This window comes from Populus trichocarpa, chromosome 5, assembly GCF_000002775.5.
Source record: "Populus trichocarpa isolate Nisqually-1 chromosome 5, P.trichocarpa_v4.1, whole genome shotgun sequence".
Classification (NCBI taxonomy): Eukaryota; Viridiplantae; Streptophyta; class Magnoliopsida; order Malpighiales; family Salicaceae; genus Populus; species Populus trichocarpa.
Window position 1 is genome coordinate 16,652,510 of NC_037289.2, and position 22,019 is coordinate 16,674,528.

The 22,019-nt window shown below is 29.9% G+C and overlaps 1 protein-coding gene across 1 annotated transcript; it reads right to left on the reverse strand.

Annotated features, from left to right (window-relative positions):
• Positions 1-9,666: 9,666 nt before the first annotated feature.
• Positions 9,667-10,863, reverse strand: LOC7486606 (F-box protein AUF2). Its single transcript, XM_024600560.2, has one exon. The coding sequence runs from the start codon at positions 10,726-10,728 to the stop codon at positions 9,790-9,792; it is 939 nt and encodes a 312-aa protein (XP_024456328.2). The 5' UTR covers positions 10,729-10,863; the 3' UTR covers positions 9,667-9,789.
• Between the last annotated feature and the right edge of the window lie 11,156 nt (positions 10,864-22,019).

The following is a 22,019-nucleotide window of genomic DNA, read 5'->3' on the forward strand; positions in this document are numbered from 1 at the left end:
TTTTCATGATTTCATACTCATTTGATTTTTTTTTCTATTAGATTTTATCATCATTCTTTTAATTGTTATTTTTTATGCAATGAAAAAAAAATTAAAATGATTTGTTTCCGGTTTTATTTTTCAACATTAAATTGGTTAGGAATTAATTTTTTTGATTATTTATTTAATTTGAAATTGGACTCCGTTATTTATTTTTATTTTTTTTGTTTTCTATTGAATTTTTCACTGATTTTGAAAATGATTTGAGTTATATCACCTGTCATTATTACATTGTTTGATAATTAAGTTTCGTAGTTTTATTCACTTCACTTTCGACGGAGTTACCCTGACATCACAACTAGGTTATGAAATTTACATGCAGACCTGAGTGGGCTCGGGTTAGGTTTTTTCGACCTTTTTTGGATTCTATTTTTTTCTTCAATTTTTTCCTTCAATAATTTGTTTGGTAGAAATTGAGCTTCAAGTCATTTTCATTTTTATTTTAATGGGGTTGTCACATTCTCATTTAATTTTTGCTTCGCTATCAGATAAGATCCTTCGACATTTGATTTTTTTTCTTGAAATTGATTTTTTATTTTAATTTCATTCTTCAACATTTAATTGATTGAGAATTGAACTTTGTGGTTTTTTTGCTTTCTTTTCTATGGAGTTATCTCAATCTTATGCTCATGATCGTAGGGTTAACGGGTTAACCTGATTTGACTCGATTTTTTTTCATTTTCTTCATTCAACATTAAGTTGTTTGATGATTGAACTTCATGGCTTTATTTAATTTGCTTTCGACTGGTTAACCTAGTGTCATGATCATTTTGCATATTTGGTGTGCTAACCCGGATGGGCTCAGATCGAGTTTTTTTTTTACTTTTTTTTTGTTGTTAATTTTTTCTTCATTTATTTACTATCATTGTAATTTTTTTTATTTGTCTTATTAAATTAACCAAGTTTATTAAATCCAATCAAGCCAATCACCTAAATCTTAATTTTTTTTTAGAAACACTTGCATCAGATTAATATTTTCTTTTATATTAAAAAAAAATACCGGCCGCACGCCAGTTATCTAGTTTCTGCTAGACCACGTCATCATGGGATGAGGAAGGTTCCATGGACCATGTCCTTTTTCTTTTGTTTTTCGAGCATAGTTATGGATCCTGTTTGATGAATCAGCCATGCAATATTATTTACAGAACTCTGCTAATGAAATTTAGATTTCCACTAATAAAAGTTAGCTACTCGCAGAAGTGATTTAGACGCTGTTTGGTTTTGTGGCTGCGGGTGAGGTTCACCCGCAGCAACACATTTTGATGTTTGGTAAATGAAGCAAACCTGATTTTACTTGGTAGGGCCTACTGGTTTTTGCTGCCCAGCCGCAAGAATGGAGAAACAGCAAAATTTGCTGCTTCTCCTGGTAATTTTTTGGAACAGTGGAGCATGGCTCCACTGTTGCAATGTTCAATTTTTTTTTAAAAAAAAAATCAATGAAAAAAATTTAGTTTTTTTTTTCCGAACAACACCAGTGCAGTTAATCGTGGACAATATTTTTTTTTGTTTTTTTAAAAAAATTAGTTTAAGGTAAATTAAATTTACTCGTACTGTAATGAAATTGTAATTTTTTAAAAAAAAATTGTGTTGTACTCGAAAAATTAGTATTTAATAACACTACATAAATTAGAAAGATATCGCATGATGACGTAACATTTGTGGAATTTGATCGCAATTCTAATAATAAAGATATCACAATCTTTATTATTTAATATCACTACATAAATTAAAAAATTCAGTTTTTGTTGCGCGCTTAAGAAACCATGAAAAATATAGTCCTTGTTGGATAGATTTCGTATGTAATGACATTGCATATAGTTTAATGGAATAATAAAAAATATTTGATATCAATATTATTTATTTCATGATGTAATAACAGTAGTTAAATCTACAATATTTAAGTTAAAAATCATTAATATATATATATATATAACCTCAATTTGAAAAGCATTTTTTTAACCAAACATGTTAAAACTACTTTTTCTTCAACCTCAATTTCAACCACAGTTTTAACCAAATATCTATTTTTTCAAACCAACCTCAACTAAAAATACTTTTTATAAAATAATTTTTTTCAAATCACAATCATAACAGCTACCGCAATATCAAACACACTCTTAATGTTTGAGAATGATGCTTTATATTGCATCGAAGGCAGGATTTGAATTGCAATCAAACCAGGTGGTAAGAAGTCAAATTCTCACGTTGCGATTCCCATCCACAAGACGTTCAATTTTTCATGCATCATGAGAGCCCTAGTTTGTGCTTTATCCCGTGATCATTGACCATAATAACTTTGTTTCACCTTTTCCGTAAGATTTGAACTAATTTACCGGCCGGCATGCTGCATGCAACTTGATTTACTAGGAAAAGTCTATAAGAATTTATGAACTGGCTATGATTGCCTCTAAAGTATGGTGATTAATGCCGTTATGGTTCCACTTATAAATTAATTCGGATGATGCCTTGATTGAAGATTATTAATCATCTAAGTGACGTTAATTATGTTTGACATGACTTTTACAAATTGATTTAAATTATTTTTTAATTTAAAAATCATAAATATAATTGATTAGAAATAACTTTTTACTTAAATAAAAAGTACATTTCAAAAACGAGTAATTTTTTTTAAATTTTTAACTTAAAAATTCTAAGTTATAATACATTGTTTCTTCAAAAAAGTAGATATATTTTTTTTATGATGTACGATGTGATCAATATACACACACACACTACATTAAAATTGAGGACAGTTCTTAGGAAGTTTCAAATCCAAGTGTTAATCAGATGAGGCCCAATTCAGCCCATCATTTTTTTCCTTAATTTGCAGCTGCATAGAGAGAACCCTAATCTTCAAAACTTGGACGAAAGAGAGCTCAGAAAGGAACTCCAATAATGAAGAAGCGTTTGAGGCATGACTGAAACAAATTCGAGGTGTGCCATGTTTGACTCTTGATCTGTGTTTACTCTCCGTCATGCTTATAGCTTAAAACTCATCAAAACCCCACAAAAAAAATGCAGCCCCGGCCCTATCTGTAGAACTCTCACATCACTCTATCAAAACCTCTCCTCCACAAATCCTAAAACCCCCGACTTTCCACTGATCTCTTTTCTACTTGTAAATCCGAAGTCATAATCAATGAACTTCAATTATCCCCATCAAGAACCAAGTGCCGTATAACTATTCCTCACAGAACTTTCAAAAACTTGTCAAAAGAAATCCTTGCGTGCAATATTGAGAGAAACATTAAGCCCAAATTCAATATTTTCCAGGATTTAGGCTTTAGCCCCACTGGCATCACTGGCATAGTAGCAGCTGATTCCGTTGATTTTATATAGCAGTGCTGCTCAATTTCAGTGTTGAGGAGTGTTTTAGGATTGAATACCGACCTTTATAAGGTGTTAAAGATTTTTGGGGGATTAGTTCTTGAAGGGCTGTGGTTGTGGGATTAGTTCTTCCTAGATTGTCCAGTTTGTGTGTAGTGACGCCAGTTTATTTATTCTTAAGCCAGAGACCTTAAGGACTGTGTTAAAAGGGTTGATGAGATGGGTGTTGACAGGGAACCTTGGGTTGTTTCTTCATGCTATCCGCGTACTAAGTTCCATGAGTAGAAGCTCCTGAGGGAATCACTACTAAAACATGGAAAGATCTAGCAACTTTATAATTTGTTGATGATAAAACTAAAATTCATTACTGGAAAAAACTAGCAATGGAATGAATAATAAAAGATATCAGATGTAGATTTGTAGTCACTGATTTATCAACAAAGGATTTAATTTTCGTTGCAAATATCAGTTTTTTTTTTTAAATGAATAATAATTTGTTGCTGATATAAATCTTGTTAATTTTTTAATCGGTTGCCATGTAATATTTATTATTATTTCATAGTAGTTTTCTTCCTTATTTATAAAAAAATATTAATTATTTGTCTATATTTTAAAAGTGGTATAACATATATAAACAACACACATTAATATTTTAAACTACTTTATCAACAATAACAAGTCAAATAAAAATAAAATTTGATAAACATTAAAAAAGAAGAAATATTAGATAAATATAAAAAACTTAAATTTATTATCTTAAACAAATAAAAAATTATTATCATGCGAGCTTGATACAATGCAAATAACATTGTACCTCTAAAATGAGTGTCTATTTTCACATCCATTTTAGTTAGCCGATTTAACCTTGCACATTATGATCTCATTTGGAATCCAAGGATAGACCAAGCATCTTTGATCATTTGATTCCAATCATTATTGTTTATCTAAGCAAGATCTTTATCAAGGCAATCCATAATATTTGTAGTGTTTCTATCTGACATGGCTTTTTTTGCGAGCTAGTGTGAATTGCTGATTCAAGGCAATCCTAGCCTTATATTTCCAAATATTGCAAATAATTGGTTTGTATTCATCAAGAAATGTATATTTTTTCTACTAAATAAAATAATAAGTAAAATTGAATAAGTTATAATTTTCATGTAATGTGGAACATGTGAATTACCAATGAAATTAAACTGTCAAAGAACATGTGGAATATTTTTCTAATTCATCTAGGATGATGAATCCTCTCTTAATCACTTAAATATCATCATATATTTTATGTTATATCCAATAAATGTCCATTTGTTACATTTACCAAGATAACGTGTAACAGGATCAAAACATAACACTCCCTATATAAGATAACTTAGTGATCTCAAGTCTAAGGATTACTTACATAACTATCACATGAACTTTTCCATAGAAAGATGTGATATCTCCATATGGAATTCTCATGTGGTTCAATTCAGTATACATGTCTTATGGCAAGTATCTACATATTAGTTCTAGGTATCTCTTATACCTCAACTTATGAGAATAATTGTTTCCTTTCATAAAGAAAAGAATATAATATGTATCAGTCTCTACAACTATAATGAATGTCTAGTATTTAAGAGAGCATCGACCAGGAACATTTTAGAAATAATGCTTTGATGTAATATAAATCTCATAATTATAACAACTTTATAATTTCCTTTGCAAAGAATTTTTTGTCTATGAATTTTATTTTTACTCTAGATTCATAAATCAAAATTAGATTTATTAATATTATATTATATGAATATTAAATATAAGTTAAGCCTTTATTAATAATAAATATGTGTTTACATGAATATAATAATTCCATGTATGTAACTAACTCATTGGCTACATGACATATTAAACTAACATAATAAACATAAGAATTTCATAGATCGGTAGGACATGTTATGCCCCAATAAGATATAGACTTTTCATGAAAGCTAAAAATAATAAGTTGCTTATACTTGATGAGCCTACCAATTACATAGAACTAATATATGATATTAATTCTAATAAATGGCTTAAGGTCATGAAATCTAAAATGGATTTCATGTACATCAACCAAGTATGGATGGACCTTAGTTGATCCACCTGAAAGGATAAAATGCATTTGATATAAGTAAGTCTTTAAGAGAAAGATTGACAAGAATGATAATATACAAACATATAAAACTAGACTAGTTGTCAAAGGTTACAAGTAAAAACAAATATGTTAACTTTGATGAAACCTTCTTGTTAATAACTATGTTAAAATTCATAAGAATGTTGCTTGCTATAGTTGCATATCGTGATTATGAGATTTGACAAATGAATGTCAAAACCATATTCCTAAATGGCAATCTTCAAAAAGATGTGTATATGAAAGTTTTGAATTTAAGAAATCTTTCAGTAAAATTTGTAAGCTATAAAAGTCAATTTATCAACTTAAACAAGCTTCAAGGAGTTGGAATATCTATTTTGATGAAATAATTAAATAGTTTGATTTCATAAAAAAATATAGATGAATTTATGTTTATAGAAAGGTTAGTGGAAGTGGAGTTTTTTTTTTCTAATATTATATGTAAATGATATATTATTAATAGAAAATATTTCTTTAAATTAGTGAATAAAGATCTAGTTGTCCAATAATTTTTCCATAAAGAATATGAGATAAGAGAAGAAGCAACCTATATACACAAAAAAAGATCTATAGAGATAGATCTAAAAGGTTGATTGAATTATCCTAATCCACATATATAGACAAGATGTTAAAACAATTTTACATGGAAGAATCCGAAAGAGGATACTTATCTATTTCATATAAAGATACTTTTCTCTAAAGATATGTACCTTAAAACATAAATTGGAAGAGATGGGATAAAAATGATACCATATACTTCGGATATATGATCCATTATATATGCAATACTATGTAGAAGACCAGATGTATCTTATGCTTTGAGCATAACGAGTAGATACTGATCTAATTTAAGTGAAGTTCACTAAAAGATAGTTAAAAAAAACTTTTAATAACTTGAGAAAAACTAAAAATATTTCTCTAGTCTATGAAAAAGATGAATTGGTAGTTCATGGTTATTTGGATGCTAGTTTTTAATCAGCTATTGAAAATAAAAAAAAAAATTATGTTTGGTTATATTGTATATTAAATAATGATGTTGTGAGTTAGAAGAGTTATAAATAAAAGACCAAAATAGATTCTACAATTAAAACTAAGTACATCTCTACATTTAAGGGGGGGGGGGAACGTTGTTTGGATCAAGAAGTTCATCATTGAACTAGGTGTGGTTTTTAGCATTGTTGATCTAGTAGTCATATATTGTGATAACAATGGATCCATTGTATAAGCAAAGTAACCAATGCCTCATTAATGATCCAAAATTATACTTAGACATTTCTATTTGATTATAAAATCATAAAAAGGAAATATATAAAGATAGAAAGAATACCTACTAAATTGTAGATCCTTTTATTGAGCTATTGTTTTAGCATAAATATTATTGTAAAGTTGAGTGATATGGTATTTGATACATGAGTGATTGGATGTAGTGCAAATGAGAGATTGTTAGTGTACATGTCATGTAACCAATCAGTTGGTTACACGTGGCATTGACTTTGTTCATGTTAATATATTTTCTTTTTAATAAAGGTTTTATTTATTTTAACATTCATCATATATTTGATTGATTAATCTAATATTTAATTAATTAATTTATAGTAAAGATAAAGTCCTTGAAATAAATATATTTTTCAAAAGAAATTATAAAGTTGTTATAATTATGAAATTCTTGTTGCATCAAAACATTGTTCCTAAATATTCCTGATCAATGTTTTATTAAGACTAGATATTAATTAGAGTCGTTAAAATTGATACATATTATGTTCTTTCCTTTATGAAAGTAAGCAACTATTCTCATAAGTTGATCTATGAAGGATATCTAAAACTAATATGTAGGTGCTTGTCAAATGACTATTATACTAAACTAACCTGTATGAGAATTCCATATAGAGAGATAATTTATATCTATAGAAAGGCTTACGTGATAGTTGTGTGAGTAATTCTTAGACTTGAAATCATTAAATTATCTTATATAGAGAGTGTTATGCTTGATCATGCTACATATTATCCTAATCAATGGTGATAAACGAGCAGATATTGGGTATAACATGTACTATATAAATGTATTTAAGTAATCAAAAGAGGATTCATCATCCTATGTGAATTAAAGAAAATGTTTCATATTTTCTCAAATAGTATTGGTTGTAAATCCTGGCACAATATGGAATAATATTTGAAAAAAGTTTCAAGTCTTATTCAAAGAGTCAATGATTATGGTGTTTAGAATAAACATGATTTGATAGAATAGATACACTACATGTTATAATATCTAAATCGAAATATAGTTGATCAATCAATGGATAATAATTACATTAAGAAATTGGTCGCTAAGAGGTTATGTCAAACTGCTTATAACTTTCATAATATTTGGAGGATCATGATATGTTGCTAAACAATATACTTGATCTTCGAATATAAATCATTCAATTGATGAATTGATAATAAATTAATTTGTTTAATCCTATTTTATTTTAGAGTGTGATTTATATTTGGGCTAACTTATTACGGAAGCAAATAGGTTACACACATAAGAATCATTGGTCATAAATTAAACTAGGATGATTAATAAAGTGACTTGATTGGAAATAAGTTATGGAAATTAGGGATTAGAATGTAATTAATACAATGAATTATAATTCTAGACTTGGAAAAAAAAATCAAGTAGGGACTTGATTGAGTAAATTTCTAAAATTGTCTTAAAATAACATGTGATATTATTCAAGGGGAAATTGATATTTTACTATTTATAGAGTTTTCAGGTTTTCCTATATAAATAAAATATTATACCTTTTATTTCTTGTACAAAACATAACACTTGAAAAATATTTTTTTAAAAAAAAAGTTAGCACTCAAAGGCACAATAATTTCACTCTCCTAAAAGGATCTAAAAGATTTCTTACTAGAAGTTCATATGGATTATTTAGAGGCTAAATATTTGAACTATTTATGGTTTGCACAATCCAGCCTTGAAGAAATTATTTAAAATCAAAAAGAATATTTGATCTTCAAGTAATTTTAGTATAAGCCCTAAACAACTATAAATCTATCTAATGAGATCCTTTGGACTCCTAAAAGATTTTAAATTTAACATTTATATGCTTACGATCACAGTAAAATTGCATAGGCAAGGTTTACCTTAGCATGAAAAGTAAATCTAAGACTATTTTGGTCTCACATAAAATATATATTAAGAGAATGAATTTTGAGGCCTAAAGTTGTGAAAGTCGACCGAGAGTGCTAAACTTATAAAATGTTATAGCATGATGTTGAAATGACAACATTACTAATGGAAGTGATGATGAAAGTGTTACTCAAGCAAAAAAAAAAATCTTAATAGGCTCTTGTAACACGTTAAAATTGAGTATCTAGCTTCACTGCAATGTTATAATGATATAAGTGTTTGGAAATAGGTTTTTGAAAGAAAGCTAGAATGGCAATAGGCTGTTGTATAACTACAATCTCTGCTAGGAAACTACAACTACTACTACCACTTATGGCAACTTCTTGTACTGCCTCTAAGGTATCTTTCGTTCTACTATATTTTTGTTTTTATAGTAAAACCTGTTTTTATGATCATAATAATTACTTTTTATTTAAAAAGCAATGTTTTTAATAAAAAAATATTTTCATTAAAAAAATAAACACACGAATAAGGAAAGAGTTTTTGATTAAGAAGATATATTATTTTTTCTTGAATTCAAGTCATTAGAATATTTACAAATATTTTTCTTCAAGAAAGTTTACTTGTGCCTAAAATGATGGTTACGATATGTGGCGGCGGAGTGGCTATGTAAGCAAACATTATTTCTCTGCCCTTGTGTGCCCAAATGAATGGTGCAGCAATTGTACGTGCATTCAATTCCCCAGCAAATTCTGCTAGTAAAATCAAATGACTTTTGTGAAGAAAGTACAGTATTTATTTAACTCGGTCTTTGAGTTTGCGGGGTTCTTGCAGCAACTCTTGACACGTCAATGCTGTTGGCATGGGGAGATGATGTTAGAACGTTGTTTTCACTATCTTGTCCCCTCAACGTCGGCTGGCTGTCAGTCTACCATACTCATCTTCCGATACACACCTACCTTGCTCTTTGGTTTCGAGGCCGAGGGAAGGGACATCCTCAAGAAATTCAAATAAAAATATAGAGCAGAGCAGGAGATACAAATTGAGTCAAAATGCTGAAATCCTTATTATTAATTTTATTCTTCTCAAAAACATGTACACGTAAATACAACCTCGAGTGTAAAATCTAAAACATGAAACAACAAGAACAAAAAACACACCAGCATTAGAAGGAATTCATTTCCAATAAATAACTCTTATTCTTAAGGAGTACCTGTACAGCTTCTCCGTAAATCCCACCACCGAACGCACCTAATGCCAACTCAGCATCCTCCCCATCCCCTCCGCCGCTACAAGGCCTGACCACCACCAACGTCACACCTTCCATCCAAACTCCATCCTTCAACTGCACTCTTTGCTCGTGCCTCATCCTCATCCTCACACTCGGCACTACCGTCCTCCCCCCGTCCTCCTCCCACTCTCCTCCACGCGCCGCCTCCCTACACTCCCTCAACCCTTCCTTCTCCATCGCCACCGTCCCTTCCCCTTCTCTGTCCACCAACACCAACCTCTCCATCTCCCTATGCCCCTTGACGACGTCGTTTAACAGATAATGCCTCGCCGATGCTGCAATCAACGCACTTATTGCCCACACAACTCTTGTTTTTAACCCTCCCGTAAAATCAATTTCCTCGTCAGCACTATTTCCCTCGGGATTTGCTACGCGGCGAAACCCTAGAATAACGCAGCTTTTTAACGACTTGCCGAATTCAGCTCTCCATTTGATAACGGCTCCTTTCTCTAATTTCAAGTCGCCAGCTGGCAGTTCGATTTGGAGGTCACGGATCCGGTCGAACTGGGAGAGGATTCGGGCCGGGGAGTTCTGGGTTTGGTTTCGGGCCGTGGGTTTGGGGTCGGGTTTGAAGAGATCGTGGATGGATTTCAGGAGAGATTTGAAGAGAGTGAAGAGCGAGTCGGAGTCCGACTCAGGTGAGATGACGCAGTCGACTTTGAGAGAGAGGGATTCGGTTTGGGGGACTAGTGAGTTGAAACGTTTCGAAACGGAACGGCAACGGATTAGTGCCTTGATGTCGGAGATAGAGTTGAAGATGAGGAGGATTAAGGAGTCCGGGAGCCGATCAAAGCCGTCCATTGCTTCGATCATCTGGCTTTTTGACGATGATCGTTTGATTTAGATTTAGATTTAGATTGAATTGATTCCGTGTGTTGTCGCTCAGCTCGCTTTTTTAAGGAGAGAAGGCATCAGGGAAGTAACTGCGGGTTTCCCTTTCATTTTAGATGAACTATTATAACAGGAGCGAGCGTGCGCTTTGGCTTTCGAGGATTGCTGTATCTTTGACCGTTGACCTGGTGAATTCTGGGACCCACTCGGTGTTTTCTTTTCAAGGAAGGAGAAAAAAAAAAAAAAAAGAGAAGAAATTATAATGCCGACTTTTGAATTTTAAAGGCCGGTATTGGCTGTGATTAAATACAAGGCCTTTTCAGGTATTGTGATAGAGTACGGTCATGCGTTACTTAATACAATGGTAACAGTCTACTTTATGAACGTAGATGGTTGTGATACCACCATGGAAGCTACGTGGCGCAAGTCAGAGCCCCCACAGCCAACTGTAATACACTAATACCGGGTTTGGTGGTTGCACCTTCTTTTAAATTTATCAACAACTAGATTTTCCCATAGCTTTTTATATATTTTTGGTTTTTTGGCTTTTCTACAAGCGTGCTGTAGGTAGAGAAGATCATAGCTGCTAAGGTTTCTTATAATTGTTTATAGTTTAGTTTATTATTTAAATAATAGTTAGGTTTGCGGTACGATGGTATTAAGATGCAAGGTATTTTTAAAAAATATATTTTATTTAGAAATATATTAAAATAATTTTTTTTATTTTTAATATCAAAGCGATAAAACTCATCTAAAAACATTAAAAAATATATATATTAATTTAATATTAAAATATTTGCAGGCTCAGTTGGTAACCCAACGGCAAAGATGCTATAAATCTTGGGACGAGGTGAAGTAGTATTTAAATACATTAATTTGATCCGCCCGCATCGCCAAACATTGCAAACAACGATTATTTTGAGGCATACATAAATATAATGGTGCCTGCCTTGGACCCCTTCTTGAATCAGGTCTCGGAGCATAGAAATTAAATAAATGCTAGTTGAAATTGTTTAATCCGTGACCACAGAATTGAGATACGTGTAGGCTCACTAGGATGGTGACATTGCGCTTGTCAGCCGGCTCATTCAAGTAATTAGCTAAACAACAAAAGCTGATAAAGAGGTTTGTGGAAAGGAAAATGCATGTGATTGGATTGGGCATTGTTTTGTTGGGTTTATAAGTAGCTGAACTCTGAGTCTGATCTGTTTTCAGACTGCCCTCCACGCTCCAGCTGCCACTGTCTCGTATAAGGCAAAACCCAGGCCCCTTGGACAGTTGTAACTTTATCTTACTACTCGAGACGAGAGTAACTTTTGGTACCAGATAAGTTACTATTTTTTATGTTTTATTTTTTAGATTATTTTGATAATTAAAAAATAATATTTTTAAAATAAAAAAATTATTATTTTAATATATTTTTAAGTAATAAATACTTTTAAAAAACAAGATAACAACTACTCTTCCACCTCTCTGTTTTTGTCTCTCTCGTCTCTCTCCCATTCTCTCTCTCTCACCCTCGAGAAGCACAAATAGGCTATCCCTCGATGTTTCTAGGCCTACCTGGTTAGGCATACACTTCAGTATAATTTTATAGTTTCAAGATGTTAGAATCCCGTACCACCGAAGGCGCAGAAGCACCAACCTCTGCATCATTGACATAATGATCACCACAATCTGATGACGAATGTTATAGCTTATTTTTTATCTCTATTTTCTAACTTATTTTAAAAAATATATGAATTCTAAAATAATATTTTCCATGCAATTTCATAATTTTTCAGCACTTTTGTTTATTTTATTATGTGTAAATTTTTATAATAAAAAAAGGTAGGGGGATGAAAAAATAAAAAATATCAAAGAGTAATTGAGAAGAAAAACGAAAAATCATGAGAGATCAAATAATATAATGAAAAATTATACAAATGAAGAAAAGATAATAAAAGGGGATTTAAACAATTCTGAAAATTTTGTAGGAAAAAAATCTTCATAATAAAGAAAAAAATAATAATTAATCTTTGACCATAAGATTTTCCAATTAAAGATCCACGATTAAGAACGAAATAATATAAAAATATTCCAATGTTATTTTTCTAGCTTTGATGGGAACTAACATTATAAATTGAAGCTTGAGAAAATAGACTGATATTAGAAAAATCCCACATCAAAAAACCTTATAGAGAAATATCTTATACATAAAGTTACCTTATAACAACAACCCATATTGTAGCCCCAATTCCAATAATCACAACCATTATCACACCTTTTCATCTCCCAACTACCATTATAAACCACCAATTCTCCTTTCTCTATCCCCGACTAGCAAAACAAGGTAGTTGTTATCTCCCTTTGACCTAGTTATCCATAACCATCAATCCACCTAAACCATTATAAACTAGTTTCAGTGTAGTCTTACATTTTACCAACATTTTAGGGTTCTTTAAAAGACATAAATGAAGCGAAAACGATAATTAAAAAATACAAGTTTCAAGGATCTTGTTATACAATCTATAATCATTTATGGTTTGAATTAATATTACTTGAAGATCAAATATTTTTTTAGGCTTGATCAACCTTTTCAAGACTGAGTTGCTGCAAACCACAAACTATCTAATTATCTGGCATCTAACAATAATTCACATTAATCACCAATGAAGAATCTTTTAAAACTCTTTTAGAAGAGAGAAATTGTTATACCTTGAGTGTTAGCTCTTTCTTTTCTCTACTCTTCCTATTTGTATAGTAGGAGTATGTAAAATGTATTCTATATGTTTATAAAATATGAGGCATTACATTCTATTTATATAAATAAAATTTAATAACCCTATAAATGATAAAATATCACTTTACTCCCTAAATAATATCACATATATTATTTCAAGATAATTTTAAAAATTTATTCAATCAAGTCCTTACTTGATTTTTCTAGGTCTAAAATTATAATCTTTATATTAATTACATTCTAGTACTCAAATTTTAAAACTTATTTACAATTAATTCACACTTAATTAATCATCTTAGTTTAATCTTTGACCAATGGTTCTTAATGTTTGTGACCCATTAGGTTCTAGTATGTTGACCCAAATATAAATCACAATCCTAAATAAACTAGGATTAAATAAATTAAATAATTTAATTCATTGTCAATTCAATATGGCTACTAGATGGAATTGTCTAAGTACAAATTTGGATTATTGATAAGACCTTGATTCCTTTGCTTCTGCACGGGTCCCATTATTATCACAACAATAGGCTACTAGATCAATAAATCTAGAAATCATATCCAGTTCATATATAAACTTCTTAATCCAAACAATCTCTTTTATCCCTTCAAACATAGAGGTATACTCAACTTCAGTTGTAGGATTTGTTATGGTCTCTTGTTTGCATTCCAACTCATAACACAACTATTTAAAGTAAAAACATATCTTGAATGAGATTTGCTTTCATCAATAAATGATTGAATACCATGATTTACTTATGGGTAAATGGATCCCGCTATGAAGGGACCTCCTTAACGTTGTGGCATCACACTCAATGACCCTACATCGTGAGTCAATGCATGTGCCTCAGGTGTCTGTTCTCGATTAGCACGTAATAACTCGTGGTCGTCAACATCGCTATTAGAAGAACTAGAAGTGATCATGTCCTCACGATACGTAATAGACTTTCCCCTAGGCATCTACACAAATTAACAGAAAAAAATTCAGAATAATTCAATTTCACACAAAATTCTCATTTTCTAAGTGGTAATATATTTAATCCTAATTTTACAAAAAAAATCTAAATTAACAAAAGTTCAAAATAATAATTAAAATTAATCCTACACATGTAATTGAAATTGAACAATAAAATTGAAAAACAAATAACTAAAATTCTTCAAAATAATGAAAAAATTATTTAAATAACAACTAAAATTCAACACAAAATTGAACAAGGAAAAAAAAGTAATGCAAAAAAAAAAAAAACAAAAATAAAGAAGAAAAATGAATGAAAAATTCTTACTTTTATGGCGTGCTTGGTGTCAATTGAGAATTAATAAAACAAAAAAGAAAAACAAAATAAATGAAAAGGGATTGTTAAAAAAACCTGAAAATAAAAGGAGAAAATAGAAAAAGACAACATACCTTAGGATGAGAAGAGAAGATGATACTTAATTTCTGTGTGCGACAAGAGTCTTTCCCCTACCAGTTCTGGGTTTATAATGAAAATGCCTACATGTTCTGTACTCGGTCGACTCTGTATTTTCAAGTTAGTACAACATACATAAATTTAGACACATGTCAATTTTTTGATATCCTAAATCGAGGGGTTTCATCATAAACTTAACAACATAAAAGTTTTCTTTCAGTCTATTCTCTTTCTGGTAAAATGCTTCTTGCCTATTTGACAATTTTGTCATAACCGGCCTCACTAAACCCATAACCTAACTTGATTGTGAACACTTGTGCAACGACCGATAATTTAATGTAATTTGTGCAACCATCCCATAATGGTTCATCAGAATCTTTCAAAAGATCAAAAACCTTGGCCATGTCTGCATTAGATTCTTCATTTATGATTGAACATTGATCGGCATGACCATAATTCATTCCTATCGCATCCATAATCATATTTTTATAAAGATTACTATTGTCATCTATAATTCCATGCACATTGCTATCACTAGAAGTTGACCCAACCATCCTCTCTACCATGGTATCATGAGGAATATATGGTTCTCCGTGTGTATACCAATACATGTATTTCTCCATAAACTATTTTTGTAGAAGATGCATTGTTACAACATCTGGATCAATAAATTTTTTATTTTTACACCTCTTGCATGGACATCTAATACTACGTCCACTAATATTTCTTGGATTAAATAGTGCGTAATTAATAAAACCTTGAACCCCATTATAATAATCCATCATCCGCAGCTCCTAGGGTGAATCTCGATACATCCATGAACGATCATCCATTACTTATATCAAAACTATTTAAATAATGATGACAACATGTATTAATTAACTACGTTAACTAAATAAATTTGCAAAAATATTGGTTTAGCTCAATCTTATTCAATCTATTTTAATAGTTATCTTAATTCATTATCAATTATATATATTCATAAATTCAAATTTCTACACATTTACCAAAAATTACAAATCGGGAATAAAATTGATAAAATATAAAACAAACCCGTTAAATGAGTCATTATTTATTTCATCACAAAACACCGAAGTAAAAAAATTGATAGAAGTTTCATCAATTTACAAACAAATATAATTTTACAAAATCTAAAACAAACTATAACACGTACAAATATAAATCCATACAACAAAATTGTATGAGAAAAAATTATAAAACAAGTAAACACCCAAAACAATACATATACTACAAAAATATACAAAAAAAAAAAACATTTAAAAATTATGTTCATATAAAAAAATGATAGATTTGCTTACTTAAGATGGAGAATCCTCAATAAAATTTAAATCAGAACATGGATGCTACCAAATAGAGTGTTGTGGTGGCCGAATTTGTTATGGAATGTTGAATTGTGTTGAGATTGAGTGGGGGGGAGCGGCTATTTGTTGCAGAAAAAATACATAAGGAAGAATGAGAAATAGGGGAGGGGGAAAGGATGGTTGATCACCAGGTTATAAATTAAATATTATCGATGGATTTACCTATGGAATTATTTTGTCGGGCATTCCATCGGTCATTCTGTCAGAAAAAGTGTCACATCGCCATACGATTTGCCTTTTTGAATCCCACTACAATACCGTTCATAATTTTATCGGTATATACCGATGAATTATTTTCGTCGGTATATTTACAAACAAACTTTACCGTCAATACAGTTGTTGGTAAAAGTTACACATCATCGTACTTTTTTGTCTTTTTTATTCCTTCTTTTCCCATTGCAATTCTCTCTCTATATATATCGATAAAATATTTTCATCAGTGTTTATCGATGGATATAGCATGGAAAAGTCTATCGGTAAAATTCACCGTAATCCATCGATGAATAAAATTTCGTTGATGTTTCTGTTTGTATTTGCTAAATTTTTGATAGTGATGAGTCCATTTACCTCAAATTTGGGTAACAAACATTTGCTTTTACAAAGACAAGGCTAGTGGTTATATTATTTTGAAAAATTAGGTATGTCGGCCTTATAGGCCTTTTAATTTTGGCTAAGTCCTAACGAACTTAATAATGATTATTAAGTCCAAATATACATTAAACAAAAATATACTTGAAAATATGCTAACACCAAAATACATATTTTTATAAAGATACTAGCATAAAAAAAATGCAAATTAAGTTTTCTCTTTTTATTTTTTTTAAAAACCTAATGATAAAAAAAATGCTAAGACAAACATTTTAGTTTTATTTATTTTTATTTTTATTTTTTTCTTAATAATGCTAAAACATGCAAGTTTTTTTTTTTCTTAATGCTTGGCCATATAAAATTAAGTTTAAAAGAACTTGACATGGTGAAGCAGATAGGAAACTCATGTTTTAAAATAGTGTCATGCCCCCCACATCATACCTCACCCAAGATTGTCAATTCCATTCCGTTTCGTTTGGAATGTCCGAAATATTTCATATCAATTCAAAAAACAGAACAAAACGGAATAATTTTCATCTAATTTCAAATTTCGGTCCGTTCCGGATTTTTCGGCTAAATTTCGGCCGGAATGTTCCGGTTTCATTTCACATGTTTCATTCTGGTCTTGAAAAGCTATTGAATCAAATTGAACCTGGTTCAATTTAATTAATTAAACCACCCAAGTATAAAAATCTCCTTTTCATTACTATTTTCAATAAAAATGATAATAATAATAATATTGAAAATTATTATTACTATTTTCATTGACAATGATATTAATTTTTTAAAATTAGATTTATCACTAATATATATGGTTTATATTCATGTTGTTTTTTTTCATGTTTATACTTTGTAGGAATTTGAGCAAAAAAAACGATGTTTTAGATCCCATTAGCTTTGATAACATTGACCTAACTTTATATTTAAAATATTTGTGTTAAAACATTTTACTTTCATAATATTTTGATATTTTATTTAAATTAAATTACTTTAAGTTAAAGATCTATTTAATCTTGACTATTTAGAAGTATTTTAAATTTTAAAATTATATTTGTTTGATATTGTGTTTGTATTATATAATTTATAATTAATTTATCTTAAATTTAAATTATATTTGTTGAATTATATATATATATATATATAATCTTGAAAGAATATACTGAAACACTTTAAAAATAAAATATTTTATTTTAATTAAAAAAACAAAATATTTATCGAAACGGTAGTCTCTCAAGTAGCAGGAGGTCACCCTTTTTGTTTTTCCCCTCAAAGCCCGTGCACGTGTTTTTATCTCAAATATAAACATAATGCATCAGTATACTTGACAGTATTGCATCAGTTTTCACAACACCAACAGAAATAATAAGAAAATTTATCTTTAGTCGCGTCAGTCAAGAAACCATGCTTTCAAACACAAAGCTAAAAACCTTAACTTTTTATTTTAGGAAGTTTGAGAATATGATAATGATTATTAATATTTTTTTAATATTTTTATATTATTTTAATATATTAGTATAAAAAATAATCATTATTTTTTAAAGTATTTTTTATTTTAAAATATATTAAAATAATATTTTTTTATTTTTTAAAAATTATTTTTGATATCAATATATTAATATGATTTGAAATTATCAAAAAAAATATTAATTAAAAAAATAATTTAAATTTGTTTAAAAAGACATGCTATAGAGGGTGCTTGGCAGTGTGGTAGCGGTTGCTTTTCAAATAATGTTTTGTGCCGAAATGCATACCAATAATGTTTTTTTATTTTTAAAAAATCATTTTTGACATCAGCACATCAAAACATCCAAAACATACAAATCATATTAAATTTTAATAAAAAAAAATTAATTTTTTTAAAAACACGGTTTGCATCGCATTTCCAAACATATTTTAACCGCAATACCAAATACTATCTATGCTCACTCACGTAGACAAATCTTAAAAAAAAAAAAAAAAAATCACGGCTCGTTGGTTATCAGCTGATAAAGAAAAAAAGAAAAAGAAAAAGAAAAAGAAAAAGAAAACAAAGCACTATAAAATGATAGGACAACCCTGGTTCCTTAAGACTTCTCTTTCCACTGGCAAACACCCACAGGTTTTAACTTGCCAATCACAACACAAAAAAACAACCACCCTCGCTTTTCTAGCAGACATATAACGCAAAACACAAACCTTGCTGGCTTGGCTGCGAAAACATGAGGTAAACTTTTTATCAAGGCACTAATGTGTAAAACAAAGAAATAAGAGAAGGCAAAGAGAATCAAAGCCTTTCATACACAGAGTGAAAGGAAACAACAGGTCTTAATATATATCATGTCTAGAGACAGCAGAGTAAGACAATAAAGTGTAGTTATGAAGGGAAGGATACAAGAATTATACATGCAGTGGTAATGATAACCTATTGGCTACACAATGGCGAACACTGCTTCCTGTATTAGGTCTGCAAAAGAATCCCAGAGCCTTTTTGTTCCTTGTGCAGGTTGATAGCTTTGTGGATTTGAGAATCTCCCTTGCTGTTGTTGTATTTTCTCTTTGAAACTTTGTTGGCCAAGTTGAAAACGAGGGGTTGAGGGTGCAGCTGATTTTGGTTTTTTATTTGACAGTTGTATTTTTGGTTTTTTTATTCATGAGAGAACACTGTGACTGAGGTGTGGAGCAAGACAGGAATGAATGGTCAAGTATTTTGTCTAGGATTTTTGGAACTCAAAGGCAGTCATTTTCAGGAGGTTAATGATGCCCCCCCCCCCCCCCCCCCCCCCGCAACAGTGACATCCTTTCGGTTTTTATAGGGCAGACATGGGATCACCTCCCATAAAATCCGTCTTCCCTCTTATCTTGTTGATCTCTTTTAAGAGAGAATGAGATTCTCTCAACATCTTGATCTTGTTCGGCATTTGGTGAAAATGGGACACCAACAGTCCTGCCAATGTTGGAGCATATTTGGTGGGAAGATTAGGTTGAATCTAAGTTGTTTTATTGGCTTCTCTAGCAACTTTCTCTGATTCAAAAGGAAGAAAAAATAAATAGTGGTTTCAGGTCCAGAATGCTCCCATTACTTATCGAAACCCAATTTCACCTCCAATTAAGTCAATTAAACCCATACAACCTCAATTCCTATTCATTTTCATAACTGAATCCTTATTAATTTTAACTAGAATTGACTTTTGAACTTTGATATTTATTCAATTAAACTCTTGACTGCACTAATTAAATCAATCCAAAGTTCAATTACATCCCCAGACCTATTGAATTTTGGAAGAGCTTAAATGGTTTAAACAAAGGCTAAAATGAAAGAAAAATAAAGTTTTAGATGAGGAACCATATTCCGATTGCTCATTTAATACATGTTCTATGTATTATAACAAGGAAATCACATGATTCAATCAATTATATGCATTTTCCAAATGCTCCCATTACTTAACGAATCTCAATTTCACCGTTTACATAAGGTACATCCTTGCATTCATATCATAATACACAATAAATGTATCAAACACATTAAGTAGCATCTTTATTTCAAGGTTTTAAAAATTTTCCTTACCATTAAAAAAACACTTTTACACATTAACATCTTATCCCAACCCTTCTGATTCATGTTATATTGCCATATAACATTAATAGTCAGCACAAAAATCATTTAGTATGACGAACTATTTCTTTCCCTTTCCCTTAACATACTTTTTTTAGCGAAACTTTAACAATTGTTTTATAAGTTTCTTTCCAAATTTTTTCATTGAAAGTCCTAACCTAAAATCATCCATATCCTAAAAATTACAAGTCCTTCCCAAACTTGTGCATAATAGTCGGTCCTTTACATAACTACTTTCAATAGACTAGTAGTGTGGATGTATTTTGAATTTAGTTCATCATGTACACATTTGTATGGATGCATCGTATTTTGTGTAATTAAACTTAACGATATTATTAATAATGGAATTATAACATGTGTAATATAAATAGATAACTAAATGAAGTTAGAGCACAATCGAAGCATATCCATGATTGTCTATTATTTAAGTCAGAATGTATTTTTATTATTTCTATAATTGTTTTCAGTTTATAATTTTTAAGCACCAAATACTTTTACAATTTTTATGTAAAGTATTGTAAGAAATGGATTTGGAGAATTGATTTTGTTACCAGAGAATGGATGTTAATTAATCTTGTGTGGAACATTTTGATAATGGTCCAAGATAGTTGAACATGATTGTGATGTTAAATTGTTACGTGTTATGACATTATTGATAACGTGGTACGATCTAATTATAGAGAAAACTCAATTGAAATTTTAGTAGATTCATTAATAATGAATTCACATGACACATGAAATGAATGGGTTAGTAAATATATATAGGTGTATGTATTTACACACACACACACACACATATATATATATATATATTATGAAGGAAATCATAGAATTTGTATTTTAAAAATTTAAGGATGTTATAATATGAGTCTTGGTAAGACCTAATGTTTATTTGTTTTGCCTTTATGGTTTGTGTTTTTGGTTTCCCCTTTAATATTTTTTGTTTAAGCCTTTTTTAGTGGATAGGTCAACAAGTCTTCTTGTTCTAAAGACTGACGTAGACCTAACACATGATTTTTATTTCTAAAATAAGTTTAAAAATGCATAGATAAGTTTTAATAAAGTTGGTGATGTTTTAATTAAATTTGTTTTCAATGGTTAGGGCAACGAGTGTTTGATGAATTTTTGTCAAGTTATCATATACGTCTCCTAGTTTTATGGACTAACATGGACCTAACACAATGTTTTTTTACCTTAAAATGAGTTAAAAAATGCATCAACAAGTTTTCATCAAGTTTTTCTCAAATCAAGAATGTTTTGGTTAAACTTGGTTTTAATGGCTAGGTCGACAAGTGTCATAATCCAACTTTTTACCCCTATTTTTTTTTAAAAAAGAGAATTCTAAAAAATATTTATTTTCAATATCAGTCAATTTAAATCATTTAATTATTATTTTTGTTTTATTTATTTAATTTTAAGTGTAAAATTAAGCTATAAATAATAAATAATAATAAAATAAATGAAAATGAAAATGATATATAGATTAAAAATAGAAGAAAAAAAATAAATTTGATGATAAAATTAGACAAATAATTGAATTTAACAAGCCTAGGAGTAAGTGCAAGAAGAAAAGAATATAT